General features: G+C 41.4%; 1 protein-coding gene across 19 annotated transcripts in view; it reads left to right on the top strand.

Moving 5' to 3' along the window:
- The window catches only part of elna (elastin a), a 45,708-nt gene that overhangs the window by 11,749 nt on the left and 13,641 nt on the right, over nucleotides 1-20,318 (top strand). For 14 of the 19 annotated variants that reach the window (XM_046388982.1, XM_046388979.1, XM_046388971.1 and 11 more), the window contains exons 4-21: nucleotides 553-651; nucleotides 987-1,016; nucleotides 13,029-13,094; nucleotides 13,208-13,279; nucleotides 14,176-14,205; nucleotides 15,261-15,335; nucleotides 15,741-15,809; nucleotides 16,261-16,308; nucleotides 16,450-16,512; nucleotides 16,850-16,882; nucleotides 16,974-17,045; nucleotides 17,917-17,958; nucleotides 18,056-18,142; nucleotides 18,219-18,269; nucleotides 18,385-18,519; nucleotides 18,753-18,788; nucleotides 18,990-19,145; nucleotides 20,171-20,257. In XM_046388982.1, coding sequence (XP_046244938.1) covers nucleotides 553-651; nucleotides 987-1,016; nucleotides 13,029-13,094; nucleotides 13,208-13,279; nucleotides 14,176-14,205; nucleotides 15,261-15,335; nucleotides 15,741-15,809; nucleotides 16,261-16,308; nucleotides 16,450-16,512; nucleotides 16,850-16,882; nucleotides 16,974-17,045; nucleotides 17,917-17,958; nucleotides 18,056-18,142; nucleotides 18,219-18,269; nucleotides 18,385-18,519; nucleotides 18,753-18,788; nucleotides 18,990-19,145; nucleotides 20,171-20,257 — 1,251 coding nt within the window. Of the gene's footprint in view, nucleotides 1-552; nucleotides 652-986; nucleotides 1,017-13,028; nucleotides 13,095-13,207; nucleotides 13,280-14,175; nucleotides 14,206-14,232; nucleotides 15,196-15,260; nucleotides 15,336-15,740; nucleotides 15,810-16,260; nucleotides 16,309-16,449; nucleotides 16,513-16,849; nucleotides 16,883-16,973; nucleotides 17,046-17,916; nucleotides 17,959-18,055; nucleotides 18,143-18,218; nucleotides 18,270-18,384; nucleotides 18,520-18,752; nucleotides 18,789-18,989; nucleotides 19,146-20,170; nucleotides 20,258-20,318 lie in introns of those variants that run through there. The other 5 variants (XM_046388968.1, XM_046388967.1, XM_046388966.1 and 2 more) reach the window with 5 other exon arrangements.

Raw genomic sequence — 20,318 nt, 5'->3', positions numbered from 1 at the left:
AACTGACGTGATGAGACTTTTGAGGAGTGTTATTCTTGTGAGTTGAAAGTTATACGCAGAAAATTGTTAGTCCAACAAAGGTTCAAGCACCCGCAGAGTGTAACATTTATATTAACAAAATCATGAAGAAACCGATTGCTGCTCTAAGACAAATTCCCTGTCAACACGGCTTTGGTTTGGTCAAATCAGAGGGAAACACATGGTGAGACTTCCTTGTCACACTGCTACAGTCTTAGAATAATTAAATCCAAGGGATATTGCTGCGGCAATAAACAATGTGTTCGTGGCCAACCAATGCTGTTAAGTCGGTTTATTGGAAGACGTTATGAGGTTTGAGGTTTGGAAATTTGAGGCCTATTACACAGTTCTCTCATACAGGCTTAGTGGTGAATAATAATGATTATCCTGATCCAGCAATGGCAACTCTAAACATTGATGACATGATGACATCACGTGAATATTGTTAGCGGATAATAACAATATATGCTTAGAACACAAATAACAGTAAAAGAAGTCATTGCAATCATGTCTGTCTCTGTTTGACCGTGACAGTAGGAGGTTATGGCGGTGGAGGGCGTGGTGTGGGCCCAGGAGGTTTGGTACCAGGAGGTGTTGGGCCCGGTGGCTTGGGCATTGGAGGACTCGGAGCAGGTATGAAGACTGAAAACAAAACCTTGCCTCTTTCAACATCTCAAAATCAGTAATCGAAAACATGAATCCATGAGGCATGAATCCCTCTTGAATACACGGACAAAAATTTGGCAAAAATTTAATTGCAGCTGTCTATTTCGCAATGTTTAAAAAGTTGAAAGCTTCACAAAACAGTGCCTGTAACACGTGAATAGGTCTGTTGAACTGACATTTAAATCATGATTTTAGCAAATCATTTCAGTAAAAATTTAGAGAATAATAAGTTAGAAATCCTTTGATATTACAGATCAAAAGCCTTGCCTCAGACATACATTTTTATTCTTGTTTTCACTCAGCAGGACAAGGTGGAAAGGCCCCTAAGCCAGGTAAGTTTAAATATCTATGTATGTTGTTGTGTATTGTGGACAGTGATCCAAGGTAACAGAATGGGCAGGTATTAAATTGTATGTATATATTATATGTACGAACTACACTATATGGACAAAAGTATTGGGACATCTGACCATTACACCAACAGGGACTTTAATAACAGCTTTGCAGCCACAACAGCTTCCACTCTTCAAACTTACGCACCCATGTCTTTATGGACTTTGCTTTGTGCACATGGGCACAGGCATACTGGAACAGAAAAGGGCCGTCCCCAAACTGTTGCCACAAAGTTATAGTTATAGCATAGCATAGAAAAACAGCCCCATAAGAGGTGTGTCTGGATACTTTCATCTTGTGTCTTATCTTAGTTTATATTATGGAGTAATGTATGTAATAGAGATAGATTTTGTTTCTTTACAACCCGGAAAATTCCTTTGCATTACGCATATTACTAAAGTGCATTGAAAGGAAGGAAATAGAATGTATTGTTACAAGGTGGATAAAGTGGTTTAAGGTATAGACTACATTATGCGTTATGTCCACACACCAACAGAGCAGGGAGGCCTGCATAAATGCAGTACAGTAACTAAAGATTTGATTGTCGTCGCCAAGTTTTCCTTATCGGCCTGTGTTTTCATTGCCGTCGGTTTACCCTGGCTTGGCAGCTGCTCGGAGCGTCCTGAGTGGGTGGGACCATGCAGAGATTCTTCCACTCCTACACCTCTGCTGTACAGTGATGATTGGCAGAGTGCAAACAGCCATCAACGCCTGCCAAACAATGGTGCCAGAGCACTGATTAATGTTTTTGTAATGTTAGGCCCTTACAATATCTGGAAACCTCCATGCTGAAATTTAGCACGGCCCTTCTTTCCGATACAGTACAGTAAATATTTTCTTTGCTGTATTACAGTCTGAGCTGTGCTGGTGCTTCAGCAATGTTTAGCCATCATTTAATTTCTGTAAGCATTGCTGATACAATCGCAGAGTACCTCTATGTGTTTAGAAAGATAAGGAACCAAGCAATCTTAAGCTTATAGTCCTGATAACACATGGAGCACATTACAGAAGGTTCCCTCTGGAGTGCCACAGCCCCACCCTCCAACAAGCCATTTTGTGAAAATGACCTAATATCAAGTGTTTGGTGGAAGTTGATTTTGGCTGGGATCAGAAGAGCCATACTTGCTCTGGCTTTTGTATGCATGAGTTCTCCTTCTCCCTCACCAGGCATACAGGGCACAATTACATTAATGAGAAAACAGAGGGCCATCGATGTCAAAAGCAGCCCTTTGAGTTATTGAAATTAAAGCAATTTGGGATACATGTGCCTTACTAATTTTTGTTGTAGAGGAAAAAAACAAATCTGTAACACAGTTCGGGGTCAGCTAGGGTTTTTCAGTTTATTTGAAATGAAAGGAGACTAAAGTTTACTAAGGGGCAGTAATGTGTTTCTTGGTTGTAATTGTGTTCAGTAATCTCTGAATGTAGGTCTCCATCAGTGGTGGCTTTTCATAGCAGCGGTTTCCAGAATAGAATCTAAAGTTCACTGACAGGTAAACCTCCCACGATGCCAGTTTGAATCCATCTGCATCAGCAAGTCAGTGGTTGGCTTGTGCCACAGAAAATATGTTAGAAGAAATGATGTGCCTCCAGCATATGAAAAATCGTTGGCCTCTTTTATCAGCCTTTAACATGTGAAGCAGCATTTTGTTACTAAAGAACGGTAAGCTACTCTTTGATGCACACTCTGACACACTTTTAGAAAGCTGCCATTCACTCTTAGGTGGAGGCCAAGCAGTGACGTTGCATTCCTCAGATATGCACCTTGCCTGGCCAGTAATGGAGAACAGCAGCTGGCTATGTGAGTAGCGTGACTGCAGTGAATTGCAGCGTAGCTCATGCAAGACCTTGTAAATGTTACACTAATTGTGAAGCCTGTCAGCATCCAGCTTTGACAATACACTGAATGCTGGAAAGAGGAACTTTCTCCTTATGAACAGCTGTTGGACACCAGCTCTTTTCCTGTGTTGCCTGAAGCAAAGGTGGATTCAATCCTCATGATGTGATTGCCAAAACTTGGCTTTCGTAGGCTAGCTTCTTGTCACTTTCAGGCAGTGTAAAGGCAGTTAACAAGAAACATAGAGGTTACTGTTTTCTCTGTTGTTGTAGTTTCATTCTACCATTACAATAGTCTGTTTTAGGTTGAGGAGGGATGCGGCCAGGAGTGATATCTACACTATGTATCCATGCTTACCTTGTCAGTCGACTCTCCAAATTGAAAATGATAGAAAGACAGACAGCATGTCCCACCTTTCTCTCACCGTCTGAAAACACTACATCAATCATAGTGCGATGAAAAATTCTAAGAGCAGTCAGAATCTGTAAGCAGATTCATTTAGCATTTCTCTGCCTGGATAATAGGCACAGGCATATATTAGACAGCTGAAATACTGCAGTCACCACGGTGTTCTAATATTTTCTCCATCCCTACTGTGAATTAATGTCAGTTCATTATTAGTGTCAAGCCAGACTAGCCAGAATCTGTGCTGATGTTCTTGATTAATCTTGTACCTGATAAATCTTGCACTTGTGTCCCCTGTTTAAATCAAAGTTGACATCACATGCCACGAAGAGAGTCTCATATGTTTTCCTTTGTTGTTGTGTTATTGGTTAATTGTCCAACAGAGTATGTTTTATTCCACCAGTACGCCAGCTGGGTCGCTAGCATTAGCTTGTAGAAGGAGTAGTCCGCAGTTAGAAGATTAAAAAACTTATCTGTCAGTTAATTTACTTTTTCTTTCTCCAGACTATTGATTTTACAATGGCCTTAAAAAATCCACGATTGAAAAACATTTACTAAAATCCACAGCCTACTTCATGAAGATGGTATTTTTTTTTTATAGTGCTGCTATTTTAGACTGAATTATAATTAAACTGGCATTGGGTGTAACTGAAAACCAAGTCCTCACTTTTTATCTCTTTCACTATAATACCTTTATTTTGGCTCTTCCCAGCCACTAAGTAAACATAACAATGAGAAGTAATGGAAAAATTTGGAAAATAGTCCCAACAATTAGACACAGGATAAGATCATACTTGTTAAAAATGCAACATGTATAATTTTAGGTGATGGATTACGTTGGTCAATGCAGCAACACTGCAAATAGTTTTGTTTGGATCCTATGACTTCTGTGACGGCAGGCTGGCATGTGGGAGAACCGAGAGTGGTAGTTTCTGTCAGCAAAAAATTACAGAGATGGCTTTGAGTTTTCACAGCCTGCGACTAACGCTTGACTCTATTTTGAAGCTGGTTCTCACTTTAACACTGTTGTTCATGCCCCAGGAAACCAGGAAAACTGTCATTCCACAACCATCATCTCCTCCTTTTAAAGTGCAAACTTTAGATCATTTTGGATATTATGCATTTTTCTGCGGATTAGAATTCACTATTCATCAGGATGCCTGATGCTTTTGGTTCATCTTCAAACCCTCTGGTTCACATCAGGGTCAATGTTTAAAGAAGCACAAAGTGTACTTGTCTGCTTCATAACAGGAAGAGTGAGAGTGAGGACATTCTGAAAAGACAGAATGGATATGGGGAGGACAGAGAAGAGACAGGGTGAAGGAAGCAGTACGGAAAGGACCAATAACTCTTACGAACATATCGTATATTGTATGTGTCATAGACGCACACCAGTGCTCACAAACACACACACACATATTATGCACATTCATTCAGTCAACACACATGCTTAGAGAGCTTGTGGAGGGAAAGGAGACTGATAGATTGAGGTGAGGATGAAAGTGTTTAGCCAAAAGAAGATGAGCTTGGAGGAGGGTTAGTGCCCTGGAGAACATATGCTTTATATTACTGGAGCTCAGACCTCTCCTCTGAGCTGTCAGAGACTGGAAGCATCTGCATGTGAATGTGCATGAGCCAGAGCATATTCAAATATGTTCATGGTCTTTGTGTGTGTAACTGCAAATCTCAGCACGTGCACACACAGACACATAAATCGTTTTGGGCTCATATATTATTTTTTCCAGCACACAGACAAATATACAATATAAAAATTAAGTGCTCCACATGAACTATGTGAAAAATGGCATTTTCCTCTGTTCTTACCCACTTATCTTTCCTCCTCCTCTGCTCAGTTTTTTCTTTACCAAGTCTCAGTGTCAGTCTTTCAATATTTTGGAGCCTGAACTGTATGCAGAAGGGACTTTTTTCATATCCACATAGCCACAACACCCCCACACTCGACTCAGCCCATCCAATATGCGCGCAGCCAACACAGCTTGCTTTTTCACATTGGAAATGCCTATAGCTTCTCAAACAATTTGTCTTGGATGATATCACCAGATGTTGTTAATGTCTTCAATAATCTCACAAATTCATTTCAAGAATTAAAGTGACACTGGAGTAAGGCAAGATAAGATAAGGGCTTTATTGGTTTTTATTGGTGTCTAATCAGTCATGCATGCCACACATTACAGCTTCTAACTGTGGTATTTTCTCCCCACATTGAACTGATACTGATACTAACTATGACCCACTCAGCAGCTCTCCAGCCTTTCACCAGCCTGTTCTGTGTCATGTTCGCATGGTTGTTCTCCTGTGAGCAAGATACCACCAGCATCATTTTTTTCCATGTCCACCATGTTCATCGATGAGCCATCCGCTTGGCATGCTCTCGCAACCTCTCCTCTGCTCCGTTTGCCAGCAGTCCTGGAACATGGATCACTATCTTTGTCCATCTGGCAGCGCAGTCTAAGTGTTGTTTATGCTCTGATGGAGAAGTTTCTTGCTCTTATTTCCCCAAGAGTCCATCAAGACAGATCACCGGTTGAAGGACTTTGTTGCAGTTATGGGAGTTGAGAGTTCCACTTACAGATGGTATTTCGTTATTCGTTATGTGTCTCATGCTGGGTGAGTAAAGTTGTACCTGATCAACATGTGCAATGGAAGGGGTGCACACTCAGATTCACGTAGAGCCCACGTCTGACTGAAGTGCAGGCCGCAGGAAAAGGACAGGCAAAGCAGACTGACTGATACAGTTCAGTGATTTGTTGTACATAAATTAACTTACAGGCAGGCAGATCCACATCCAGGTCAAGGAGTAGAGACGTCAGAGAAGTCAGTCCAGGTTACTTGAAGAACCAAGGTACAAGACATTGACAGCTAGAATGAACTGGCAAAGGAACAAAGGATCCTGGTTGGAATATGTAGTGAGTGATGACTCACTAAATAAACCAGCCCAGATCCTTTGGAAGGTGAGCAGGTAACTGGAGAAGCCTGGTGAAAAAGTATGGTGGACGGATACAGAATGGCAGGGGTTCTTGCTTTTGAGCAAGAAGAAATGCGCCTAAAGAGGGGAACAAATAGGCAGCTTGTGACAAATGTAACTGTTTTAAACAGTACTAAATTGTCACCTCAGAAAGTGTAAGCCAGTCAGTCATTCTTGAGTTTTTTTTGGATAGGGGGTGGGAAATCTTGAATTCCTATAGAAGTTTTATTAATTTTTAAACTGAAAATAACTGAAGTGATTTAACCCCAGTGACATGTTTTGGATTTATGGATCCCTCAATACTTAGACCCAGTGCTGAACTAAATGACTTGTGAAGATGAATGGCTTTTAAATGACTTCAGCTTTGGCCCTGTAGGCCTTCTATGTATCCTGATGTGTTGCAGCCCATGTTGCAATACCTCTACATACATGTAATGCACCACTTGGTCAACAAATTTTCCACTGTCAATGACACAATTAATCTCTCTCACTTGTTTTCCTTTGTGGAGCCTCCCATATGTTTGTCATGGTGAAATACCTCAGATGGCTGCTCAATGATCATCGCTTTTATAATGACAAAGAAACTTGGAAAATGCTTTTGAGGCTGACTCAATGAATCTAACGCCAATGTTTCAGCGTGCATATTTTGAGTCGAGACAACCTGTCGAACACTAGTCTCTTTTCTCAACCCTGAGTTGTCAGAAAAGTATTCAGTGAAATGGTAGTTAGATGCATATGTGGACCATCTGGAAGAGGAAACACACTTGGCCAACTTTACATACCATGGCCACAGGCTGTGTTTGTTAGCTGGTTTTCTCACCCGATGTAAAGTTTGCACCAATGAACTCTAGACGTGGAATGTCCTTTTTAGAAATGAGTAGTTTTTCAGAACGTTCACATTTACTCTGTGCGCTAGTGTATATGTGAATTCTTACTGCGTCTCTACCTTGTCCGCGTGCCTGTACATGCTGTGAGCGTGTGTATGCCAAGACAAAATGGTTGATGGTATGAGTGGGTTCAGCGTTGGCAGAGCAACTGTGACATTCCTTTAGAAGTGGATAAAAAAGTAGAATAGATGCTCTCCGCTCTCACAGAAACAGGGCAAAGGCAGAGCTGTTTGGTCGAGATGAAAGCTTGTAGCATAGCGTGTTCTGGTCTGTGTGACTTGTAGCATAAACAGTGACATCACAAACTCAGTGGATATGGTGTAACGCATGGTGTACAAATTAGCACAGTTTGAATTAAGGGACATCAATAATGGTCTTTTCACAGATGTTTTGTGTTTGTGGAGGTGAGAGACTCACAAGGGCTCGGGCTGGTGAGGTCAGACAGCCTCAGACGTCACTGGGGAGGCAGCCTTTTTGTGGCAGTGCGTGTAATCCACATAACATGTAATGGTGACTTTTACAGTTACAGTTAATTTGGAGCCAATTCTAAGAATTGCTCAGTGCCTTAGAGATGATGTGTGTGTGTGTTCTGATGCCCAAGTGTGTGGGCTGGTGAGTCCCTGCAAAGTTTGCCAAAGCTGCTGCATCAGCTGCTTACTAAATGCAATTGTCCCCTATAAAAATAAAAAATGACCACCCATACCAACCATGACTAATGTGGAAGTTTTTATGTCCAGTTTGATTCCTCTTATTTTAACCTGAACGCAGTCCCACAAGCAAAGATATTAGAGAATGAGTCAACCTTAGACCCTGTTTGCCTGTAGGAGCTCTGGCAGCTGTGCACTTGGGGTCATCTGGCAAAGAGGGAGTCTGAGGCTTTGGGACCTCTCATTGATAGTGTCAATGACTCCATGGAAAAAGGAAAGCAAAAACAATAAAAGGCTTGTCGCCAAAGTTGGCTGGCTCACACCAGCCAGAGAGCGAGAGAGTTTGTGTTTAGCGCTGTGGCTGTGCGGATGCTTAATTAGTCCAACATGTGGCCAAACCTGCTTCTCACAGCTCGGTGCCCGTGACTGACAGCACAAAGACCCAGGAAGTGACAGGGAGCAGGGGAGGCCACAGGAGAGGGAGGGGGAGAGGATGCAAGGGGAGCTTCAGTGTGTCCACTTGTCTCACGCGATCTGGAATCACTACAGCACCTCGCATCATTCTGCTTTCATCCAGTTTGTCCTGCATCACCTCGTAAGAATGCAATCTATCCACCAACTTGGAAGTGGAACAGTGTGATAATTTGATGCTGATAAAAATCTGGTGTCATGACAGTGAAGGACATAATGATGGGCTTAGCTTTAAAAGTGAAAATTTATATGGGACCACAGCCGAAGCACAGAATCTGCCTGTAAAATGCAGATTCTCTGGGGAGATCCTTTCAAGATGAAGCTATCATCAAGATTTTCCATTACATAACAAAAATTGTAGCATCTACACTACCACAGAATACTTCTTGCAACTACTCTTTACTTCTTGTATGTTTGTGTTTGGATGGTCTGTGATGTTTGTACAGCAAATCCGGTGTTTAGCTCAACATAAGACTCACAATTTATCATTCTTCCATGAACCCTCCTATCTTTTTTTTGCACACTGACACTCGTTTTCAGTTGAGACCACGATATTAAAGAGACATATGAGTTGTAATCTTGTCCTCTGGCTTTTCTGCAAACAAACATTTGTTCTTAGACTGTTTGTGTGATTAAATATGAGCTTAAACAAATAATACGATGAAAAACGAGTCCCAAAAATTTCCTGGACATTCCAGAGCTCCATCTCCGAAGTCTGCTCTCTGCGCTTCTGCCGTCAGTTACAGTGGATCTTTGCCATGGAATTCTTTGCACTCTTAAATTAAACCCTCCACCAGGCCCAGCTGGTTCACAGAGAAGGGGAGAGGGGGAGGAAAAGGAGAAGATGGAAAGGAGCAAGAAAATCTATCTTTCACTTCTCACGTTTGGCTTCCTCTGGTTGCCGCTATTAACACCTCATGTCTGGTCGGCGCAACTCCTTAGACACCTTTTGGAGAGGAAAGAGCAAGAGAAAGGGGAAAATGATGGGGAAACAGGGAGAACAAGAGTAAGAGAAAGAGACTGAGAGCTGAAGACAATGTTTTGATTAATGTCTCTTGTAGTCCTCTGGTTCTGAAACAGAGGATTACCTTACCTAACCCCAATGGAGCATGAGCAAGACGTTTCAGTTTTGAGATTGAAACCAGATATTTCTGTTCGCACTGGCTCATATCCATCACTTGTACTGGACCAGACGTTGAGTACATGACTGGTGACTGAAAGAACTAGCCATTCTGTCTGGCCAGTTTTATTCCAGTGTCAGTCTCCAGTTTAAATACGAATGCACATGACATGGTACAGCAGGAGGCCATGAATGTGGCAGCCTGTCCCTCGTCACATTTTCATTCCCCTGAAAACAAGAGTCCTTCTTTGTTAGAGAAGGTCCAGACTTGCATTCACTTGTGTACCCTAACTGAGATCATTCTTAGACCAGCCACCACAAATGAATCACCACTGTTGGGCGATGCTCAATGATTCGTTGCCACACCATCCTAAAATTTACCTCGACAACCTGTTGGTGCACTTGTCACTGCACAGCTGTGAAAGTCAGTGGTCTTTTCTGAATGGAAACTGGCTAGTAAACCATGTTTCTGTCACACTTTTTTTAAAAACCAAATCTAAGTGGAGGAAACTATGATGCATTACAGCCCTGCATCACTTACCTTCCAATTTTCTTGGCCTCCAGTCCTCCCTCCTGTGTAGTATTGGGTTTCTGTTCCTTCCATCTTGTATTTAGAGTATTGACCTTTCATAGGGTTCCTTTGACCAAGGTCCAAAGGCAGTTGGGGCTTTAAGTGGTCTCTTGGGCTTCCTGCTATGCCTTGATGGTCACCAAGAAAATTAGCCACTACATGAGTGTACAGAAATCCTTCAGCTTGTCAGCAATCAACTGAATACTGGGAGCAGCACCAAAGAAAAGCGATGATTTGATATCGGAGTCATGGTGCAGACTTTCCATGTGTGTGGTTCATGACAACAAACAACGCTGGTGTAGACTTGCAATAATGTGTGAGCTAAGACAGGTCCATTTGTGTGCGCTGACGTGCTGTAAAAATAGTAGTCCAACAAAGGCATGCCTTGTTTGAGCTGACAAGATGGCATAAATACAGCTAAACACAGACCTTTTGTACTAGTTTCCATCTCCCAAATATACAATCAGTGGACGGATGCCAAACCGACAAAGGTCCAGGATTTTGTTAGTATGTTCTCTCACTTTGACCCTGAAAACACACAGCCTCCAGGGTAGTATTTTTTTAATTGACAGCATTTTATTTTCCAAACGTCTAGTGATGTCAGAACTACATAAGATAAAGTTTCTTTTCCTTTTTTTTGTCTTGTCTAAACCTTGTGCCTGCCCAAGGCCTGCACTCATGATCACATATAGACACACACACACACACCCTCTCAGGCTGACTTCTGCGTGTCTGCGTCTTGTCTCCTGATCTCAAATCAGAGAGCTGAGCTCAACGTGGCAGGTGCTGGTCGACCCTGAGCACGACTGCCAGAGCCAGGTTGGGTCATGCACATGTGAGCTCAGGCAAGCCAGATGATGCATGAATAAGCTGAAAGTCTCCACAGGACTGCCTGTCTTCACTCTTTCATCATGTTTCTCCTCCAGTGACACATATAACCTATATATTTCACACTCACGCTGACAAACACTTGCATCTTAGCCTGCCCAGTGAAACAGTCTGTGATCTGAAGGCTAGACCAGACAGTACAGCTTTAACAGAACACTGCAAACCAGACATAGTAATTTAAGGGCTGCAACTTTTTTCTTCCTGACAATTCCTTAACAGTTTTATATTATGCGGAACTCACTGATTAAAATGAGACAAATAAGACAGATTCCTTGTGTCAGCCCTACACTGCAAACGGGAAAGTGTTATTTATATAAAAATTGATTACTGTTGTTATTACTTCGGGGTATTGCTCGGGATGATTGTGCAATTGAGGAGAATCGAGCTGAAAGCTTTGAAGGAGATGGATTATTGCAAGGGCGCTTAGCTTAGTGTCTGGGCTCGCACCGTATGCTCGGTGTGTTTGCCAAGCCCTTGGCAAGGCATATGCCCACATTTGTTTTGACTAGGTCGTGAAACTCCACACTTCCATCTTTCTGTCGGTCTCTCCCAGCACATTCCTCCTCCTCATCAGTATCATTACCTGCACCCTGCAGATTGTTGGATTCCAAGCTGCTCTCTCTCTCTCTCTCTCTCTCTCTGTCTGTCTGTCCACCCCCCCCCCCCCCACTTTCAGCTTGTTTCCCATGCTTAGCTGCTCTCACCCCAGACTTTTTGGCTTACAAGTATTGATGAAAACAAGTTCCTTGGTGGAATAGCTTGCTGGCAGCGTTTAGATTTCTTCTTTCAGAAACAGTCATTACTCCGATATGTTTGTCCCTGATTGGGGAGCTTGTTCAGCTCACAGCTTCTTTTAATACAGCTCTGAGAATGATGTGCCCGACATGCCGTAAAACATGGAGTCTCATATGATGTAGCCCTATAAAATAGAAATGTATCACTTTGGCAGTTCAACTTAATGAATCTAGATTTGTACAGTAACTCGCCTTCACTCACTTTTTCATACACTGCATATACATTGAAACGTACAGATTGCAAAGCCCACTGAGGCTTTGTGATTCATGGTTTTAGGCTATATAAATAAAACTGAGTTGACCTGAAAGTGTTTAACTGTAATTATAGTATGTTTTGATGTTTCAGAATGTCTTACAAATCAAAGGTTCACGCTGTCATGGAGACTTTTCACATTGAGTTAAGGTAGCTTTTCTATTTTAATTTAGACTTTTTTTGATAAAGGCTGTGACACTACAGGAAGGCTGTCAGTTGTCACTGCTTCTTTGCTTTTCTAGGTCATACCATAAAACCCAAGTAATGCAAGCTTTCAATTAAAAGTATTTTCCACTTTATCTTCCATTGGCACTAAATGCGCATGTTTCATGGTTTATTGCTGAAATAAACCAGATTAAAAACAGTTTCATGTTCTCTATCTGTTATTGGTTGTTAGAGCTTCATTTTCCCCTTTGGCCTCCTACTTCTAGGGATCTTTCAGTGTCTTTTAATTCATGAGCAGGTGTTGAGCATTTTTATTCCATATCCTTTCCTTCTTTCCACACTTTTTCCCTGCCCATATCTTCTTCTCATATTTCTTGTTCTTGTCAGCAAGAGGAAGCCCAAGCTGGGATATGACTTTATTCACACGTCAAGTCAAAGCCAAAAGCTTTTGTCACCCGTAGATTAGTTCGGGTTTTTGTTTCAGAAAACTGACTAACTGCTCCCTCTAGTGTTTAGAATGCAGCATAATCAGAAGGTCAGCCATTTATGGTATTTTGTTTATCATGTTTCATGTCACTTGGGGTGAGCTCAAGCCCAAGGTGCAGTTCTTGGCTCTAGAAACATAAACGTATGAGTGTTTTCAATCAATCTTAATGAAGCACGCATGAAATTGTTTCATATTTCATGTGTTTTATTTTTTAATTATACAGTATGCAGCGCTTGCAAGTCCTGGAAAGTTTTGATGAGAGGCTGAATGTGAAGTTATTTTTATTGAAGAGTAATTGCTTCTGAATAAATCACTAGTCACTCATTAAGACCAAAGTGGGGAAAACTGTCACCCCTTCTACAGTTCCTACTACAGTAAGTCTCACTCTTATTTCATTCTCTCTGTTCTACAGCCTGACCATTATTTTCTTTCTCAAACAGGTTATGGCAGTTTAGGAGCTGGTGGTCTTGGAGGTGGCGGCTTGGGAACTGGAGGCCTTGGAGGAGGTGAGTGGCCTGGATTGAAACTGTAAGTGGTCTTGTGTAACATTAGCTAGCTGACAGTAGGTTAGACCTTTAGAATCACAGTATAACAACATTTGTCCCTTTGTTTCATTTAGGTGGTTATGGTGGATATGGTGGAGGCACTGGGGGCTTTTTCCCAGGAGCTGGACAGAAGGCTGCCAAAAGAGGTACAGCACATTGCAGAAAATATCTGAATAGAAATGTAACATACATTTCCCATAAACGGAATGATGGGACCATTTAACTGGAGATCATGAATTGAATGATTGGATCATACTGGTTGGTTGATATTCTATATTCAAACCTATAATGCTATCCTTTTCCTCCAAGTATTTGTATGTCTGATGGGAAAAAGTTGTGTTTGTTTCAGCTCTCATTGGAGACCCAGGATGACCTTCACAATAGGAACCTGTATTTTCCTTAGTTTCAAAAAAGCTTTCCTTTAAAAACTGAGTCAAAAACTGGGTCAGTGACGGTGATGGAAACTAGGGGTCGTCAAACATGATTAAAGAATATCGGCCGCTGGAAAGAGACATTGATCGTGTTGCACCAGTTGTTTACTTTGATGGCTCCAGCAATTTTATGTGAGTTCAGCCTTGGAACAAAAATGCCTTAAATTCCAGGTAGCAGGTTTGGGTCTCATATTTTCCTCTTGGATTGTGGTAAAAGATCCGTGCGGATGTTGAATAGCCACGGTGTGCCATTTAGAAAAATGATCTATTCCTTATGCTGAACGCCATTTTGCGTGGTATACTGTGACCTGTAGGGTTTCAAAAGTTCAGATTTGAAGCATGAGCTATTAATGTAGATCATCAATATAAACTCTTGCTTTCATTTTTTTTCACTCTGCCCTCCTGCCTGGTTTAGGAAGTAATCACGCGTGAGTAGACAGATACTAAGCTTGGTTCAGGCTTTGATCAAGCGCAATAAAATAAACAAAATTGTTAAAAACATGCCTAGACTGCAACAAAAAGCAGTCACTCAGATAAGGCTTCATGAGAGCACTTCTCTCAATGTCTTATACTGATGAATGCTGCTAAAATTCTGGTTGTCTTGATCATAGGTGCAGGAGGCCCTCTGCTACCACATGGAGGTAAGCTGACTGTTGGCCCGATAACAGACTATTGCACAAACTCGAACTATGCTGAATACTTACACAAATCTTTTCAGAGCTCAGGTAGATCTGCATGCTTGCATGTTATGAGAAACCCAAAATGAATGTTTTGCGTTAATGGTAACTCAGCATGAAAAACGCTTTCTGGCAAATACATGTACATTTAAATCATGTACCTGCAAACCTCCGACAGTTTGAACTTCAGCAGAGCCCAGTGTGACCTTAAAATCTGTGCTGTGTATGCGTACATGATTGGCTTTAAATTAGGCAAGCTGATTAAAAATGGACTCAGGAGGGCCCAATCACAACAAGAGCTGTATTATGGCAGAGAGCCTACTCTTAAGTATTGGCTGGTGATGACAACACCTCAGTCCCTAGAATCAGTCAGTACTTTCCGCATGACACTCAAAATAACAATTAATTCCTCTGAAGGAGCACAGAGAAAACAAAACATTCCCTTTCCAAACTTTTCCTCACCATATCTCCCAGGCCACATACTTACAAGCAGTGCGCAATGTCTGTCCGGTGTGTTGAACTTAAGATTAACAAACATAAAAAATGCTATGCAAATAAACCTGTGTGTGTTTTATCCTGCTGCCAAGTTCTGTTACAAGTGAAACTGACAGCTAATTTCCTGCACGGGGGGACAGCCAAAGAAATAAGGCATTCGATGAGGCAAGGCAAATGCCATGCATGCTGGCTGCCTCCCCTGATTAGATTAAAAGTCAGCCATGCTGCTTTTGATCATGGAATGATGACAGACTAGTAGTGTCAGATTAGCTGCTCTCAATACCAACGGGCAGCGTAAGGATCTGTCTCCCTGCGGAATAGATGAAGTCTGACGCAAGCAACACATCTGCTCACAACTCTTTGGTATCACAGCACCCTCTAGTGTTCATGGGATGTTCAATTACGGAATACTCACGTTACAGTGTTTTCATCGTTCTCCTGTTCAAAAATGTGGTAAATGTGAGTATAACCTCAAACCTGAAATGTATCTATTATATCTATGTCTGTCCACCTGCTATTTAAAGGAGGAGGAACGACTGTGCTAGGGACAGGAGGAGGTCCGGGAGGCACAGGAACCGGAGCTGCCGTGCCTGCTGGAGGCAATACACAGACACAACACATTATTCTGCCCTTTTTGTCATTTTCTGTTGTTATTTCGCAATGTTTGTGTTTGTTATGCTGTAATGTCTGCCTGCCAAGGACATGCAACACTGCAACACACTAATATTTTAGGACAAGAGCAACATTTCATACCTCAAACTGGCTCTTCGTCAGGTAAGGAGGAATTGATTTTTTGATTTTTCTGACAAAGAGCCAGTTTGGACTCCAAACATTTTCTGAAAGTTATAAATTAAAAGAGGGCAGTGTTGCGATTCTTTGGAATGCGGGAATCACGGTTACACTTGTTTGGACACAGCACTTGGATGATGCTTGCATTTTTCACACTGTATATTTGTCATGCTCTGCATGAGGAGCCAACTAACATTTAATCTTTTTTTTTCCAGCACCTGTTATTCCTCAGACTGGCCTTCCAGGAGGGGCTGGTGCTGGAAAGAAAGCTGCTAAAGTGCCAGGTTTTGTAGACTCAGCCATACGGTCAGGGGGCTGAAGGCGAACAGGGTGCAGTTCACAAGGCCGCAGAACCACATCAAATTGATTTTTATGATTTACAATTACTAAAATGTGTTCTTGTTATATGTTGAGGTACATTTCCTTCTAGTGCCAGAACCATATAACTCCTGTGCTTGTAAGAGGCTATGAAAGAAATTTGCTGCTTTTAATAATCCACCATCCAATGTCATGATGTCTCCAACAGAGACCTATCTGGCTTTGCTGCATCCTGTCCGGCTCTTTTGGTGGCCATGTTTTATCTTAATGATTGACAGGCACATACTTTTCCTTGTTGATGTTGTCAGAAATGCTAAAAATCACAAAAAGTTATGCTCCTCGTGAATGTCAGATCACTCTCACATTTATGAATGTGGATGCAGAAGTGCAGTAATGTCTTCTCATTGGCTGTGGCAGGTGTGGGTGTGCCTGGACTTTACCAAGGTGGACTGGTGCCAGGGAAAGGTTTGTCTTTTTCTCTCAGCCACCATTTGTCACTGGTTGTCACATGTTTCACCAGTCAGTGATGTCTGTCAGTGATTTTGCAAACAAGCACTGTACAGAGATTTAATGTGGCTTGTTTATGGTTGCTTATGGATTCTTCAGGGTTTGGAGGACGTGGAGTTCTGCCTGGGGTGGCCACTGGCACCGACCTAAGTCCTAAATCAAGTAAGGTTAATTTTTAGCGTTGATTGATTTTGAATTTCTTTCACTGCCATTGAATGTCACTAGTATTTTTATTTTCAACCCTGTTTTTTTTAAGTAAAAACATGGCAAAGTCTGCAGTTTTGCAAAGTTGAAACCAAAAAAAATGATACTGCACAAAATACTGTACATAATACTTCACCTTCAGCTTGTAAGGTGAAAGATCAATGCTACCAGACCTTAGTAGTAGTTAGTTTCAAGGTCAGAGTTCAAGTGCTGTTTTTGTTTCATTGCTGAAACATCTACGTTCAGAAAAATTATGTTTCATGTCTGACTGGATCATCAAATTTTTCTTATGCAGTTGGAGGGGGAGGACCAGGAACTCAAGGGCCAGGTAACTTTATTTATGAATATTGCTGTACTACATATATTTGTCTTTTTTGGTATTAGCTGATGAGAATTTGAATTTATTTCCCTCTTCACAGGAGGCCGTGGGTATGGTGGAATGCAGCCAGGAGTTTTCCATGGATACCCCCTCAAATCACCCAAAGCACAAGGTGTGACCTGCACAGAGACACAGAAGTTTTTTTCTCCAGCATACAAACAGTCTTTCAGCCGTATTAACTGATAACCAGTCGGCTCTTCTATGGGAACCACCCTAAAGTTTTCAGTGGTGTGTTTATCACTGGTTGATTCTGAAGAGAGATGTCCATCTTTTCATTTTGTTGCACCTGTCACCTTTCTGTTGGTTCAAAAGCAGAACATTGCCTGCATTGCCTGCTTTGTAGAGATTTCCACAGCAATTAATGGTTAAGAGGAGATAATGATGGTAAAAGTCGGAGAGAAAGCGGGAGAGTGGCCAAACACTGGACCATATTTTTCAGTCGTATAGAAACCAGGAGGGTTTGGGAAACATGGAATATGTTTTGCCGTAGATGGTTTAGATTATTCCTATATTTACTCATCTCAAAAAGTTGATATAGAGTGCATTTGTGTATGAGAATTACTATCTAAACATGGCTTGTTGATTAGCTGTTTTTGAATAAGGACTCGATAGTAGAGACAAACAGCTGCAGACAGGAGGTAAATGAATGATCTTGCTTCACTGTCATCTATAGTCTCTTCTCTGGGGCAGGCCAACCATGATTAAGTGAATGATCTCCCAGGTGCTACAAATCAAATACATCATGCAAAAATCGTAACTGTTCACAAACATAATTCTGCTGCAGTAAAACTACATTAACCATTAACCTCTTCAGTGGTTAAATGTAAGCATCTGTTTTCATGCATTTGAAAACAATTATACTGCATGAGTGTGAACAGTGTCTCAAATTATTTATTTTAGACATTTATTATTGAAACACTTTGTTGCTTATGATCGTGTGCAGACTCATCATTCTGCCACTTTGTCTGCTTTTCTCTCTTCAGGCGGCTATGCAGCAAAACCTGGAGGTGGCAAACTACCTTTGGGTACAAATACTTTTTACATCTTCCCAAATATTTTCTTTAACTGTGTGTATCGGTGGAAATTGAAGGGTCAATGATGTGTCACATTACAATATTTTAGCTTATGGTGGTTTTGGTCATGGTGGTGCAGTACTTCCTGGAGGTCAAGTTGGCCCTGGGTCAAGGCCTGGTTATCCTGTTGGGACTGGTATGTATTTTCATAAATTTACTGTTAATTCATATGGAGTAGCAATGTGTAAAAAAAAATGTTTTGCTTCCTGCAGGAGTGGGGCCTGGGGGCATCTCACCTGCTCAAGCTAAAGCTGCCAAATATGGTAGTCCACTACATTTATTAACAAGACAAAACTTTATCATCAGAACAAACATACTACAAGTTGTGTGACATTGGCACAGAACATATCCTACTTCCATCTGTGCTCTCTGCCCCAGGTTATGGTGGTGTTGGCGGTGTTGGAGGTGTTGGCGGTGTTGGCGGTGTTGGTGGTGTTGGTGGTGTTGGTGGCGTTGGTGGTGTTGGTGGTGTTGGTGGGGTTGGTGGACTGTACCCTGGACATGTTCCTGGAGGTAAATTATTATTAACCTTGAATGTAAAGTTCATCAGAATTGTTGCATGGTGGAAAATAAAAACGTAAGCTTGTCAATCTTTTGCCAGGATTCTTAAGATTATTCTTATCACTATGCCCTGAAATAGTTAAAATAGCACGTTAAAAAACATATTTACTTTGATTTGCCATTTTCTGTTTTTTTTTTTTGTGTACTGTGTACATCATCATATGCTATCTTTAAATATTTTACAGTGGGATATGTAGCTGGCTCCAAGGCTGCTAAATATGGTGAGAACATTAAGGTTTTTCTTTATCATAGAACAGATTTTAAATCATATTAAAATCACACTCGCACTCATATATAAGTCACACTTTTCTTTACATTACACACTTATCCTGTGAGTGGTTGTAGTCTTATTATTACCTTAATTAAGAATCTCACTATTTATATTGACCTATATTGGTCTACTGGTATTCCCTGCTCTGAAGTCGTACCAGGAGGAGTACCGGGAGGAGTACCAGGAGGAGTACCGGGAGGAGTACCAGGAGGAGTACCAGGAGGAGTACCAGGAGGAGTACCAGGAGGAGTACCAGGATTACCATTGTCTGGTGGATATTCACCAGCAGCTAAAGCTGCTAAATATGGTATGGTGTATACAGTAAATGGCATTATTTTATTATTTGACATTTTTTGACTTATTATGTTAAACTATGAGTTCTACAGTGTTTACTTAGTTCTTGCAAAAGACTTCATGTTGAATAAATGTGTTTTAATTATGTCTTGTCTTGCCTTCCTTTGGCCATATACCCTAAAGGACAAGTAGGCACAGGAGGACAAATAGGCACAGGAGGACAAGTAGGCCCAGGTGGATATGGAGGGCTGGGAGTAGGTGGAGGATATTCTGCCGCAGCCAAGGCTGCTAAATATGGTATGGATTTTTTTGGGGGGAGAAACTTGAGATAAAATTAAATCAAAATCTGTTCTTCTTCTTCCTCCTCCTCCTCCTCCTCCCCCTTCTTCTTCTTCTTCTTCTTACTATTATTATTATTAAATTCAAGCTTTTCTTGCTAAGGAGATCCTGAAATGAATTTTTGCTACAGTAAAGTGCACTGCAGGAGATAAAACAGTCTTTAAATGTTCAAATATAAGTTAACAAGTCAGTTAAGATACTTAGGTGGTCCTTACTGTCCTCAAGTCTCAACCATCCAGCTACTGAGAAGAACAGTATTTCTAATATTTCCCCCAAGGACTTTTTTCATTCCTTATTAAAAAAAATGTTCAGAGTGCATTTGAACAACATGTTGACCTTATTTTTTTAACTGCAAAGGGATGTCAGAATGTGATTTGAGTTGCATGCTTAAATCTGTTTTCCACAGGAGCAGGAGGACTGGGAGGAACTGGAGGACTGACAGGCACTGGACTGGGAGGAGGACTGGGAGGAGGATTGGGAGGAGGAGGATTGGGAGGAGGATTGGGAGGAGGATTGGGAGGAGGAGGATTGGGAGGAGGAGGATACTCTGCTGCTGCTAAAGCTGCTAAATATGGTAATTGGAATGCAATCGAAATATTCAAAAATAATGGAAAAATAATTCTGATCAAATTCATTGCATTTTACGCAGTGTTTTTTAAGTGAGTGTGCATGATAACATGATTAATTTTTACATTAAAGGTCCAGGTGGTGCAGGTGTAGTTCCAGGTGGTGGGGTAGGTGGAGGAGGAGTTCCTGGACAAGTCCCATTTTTACCAGGATATGGATGTAAGCATACGTGACAGTATTTTAATCTACAGAAACGATGAATAAAATATTTTATTTTCTG

This window comes from Scatophagus argus, chromosome 5 (assembly GCF_020382885.2).
Source record: "Scatophagus argus isolate fScaArg1 chromosome 5, fScaArg1.pri, whole genome shotgun sequence".
Taxonomy (NCBI): Eukaryota; Metazoa; Chordata; class Actinopteri; family Scatophagidae; genus Scatophagus; species Scatophagus argus.
This window is presented reverse-complemented; position numbering and strand designations above follow the sequence as displayed.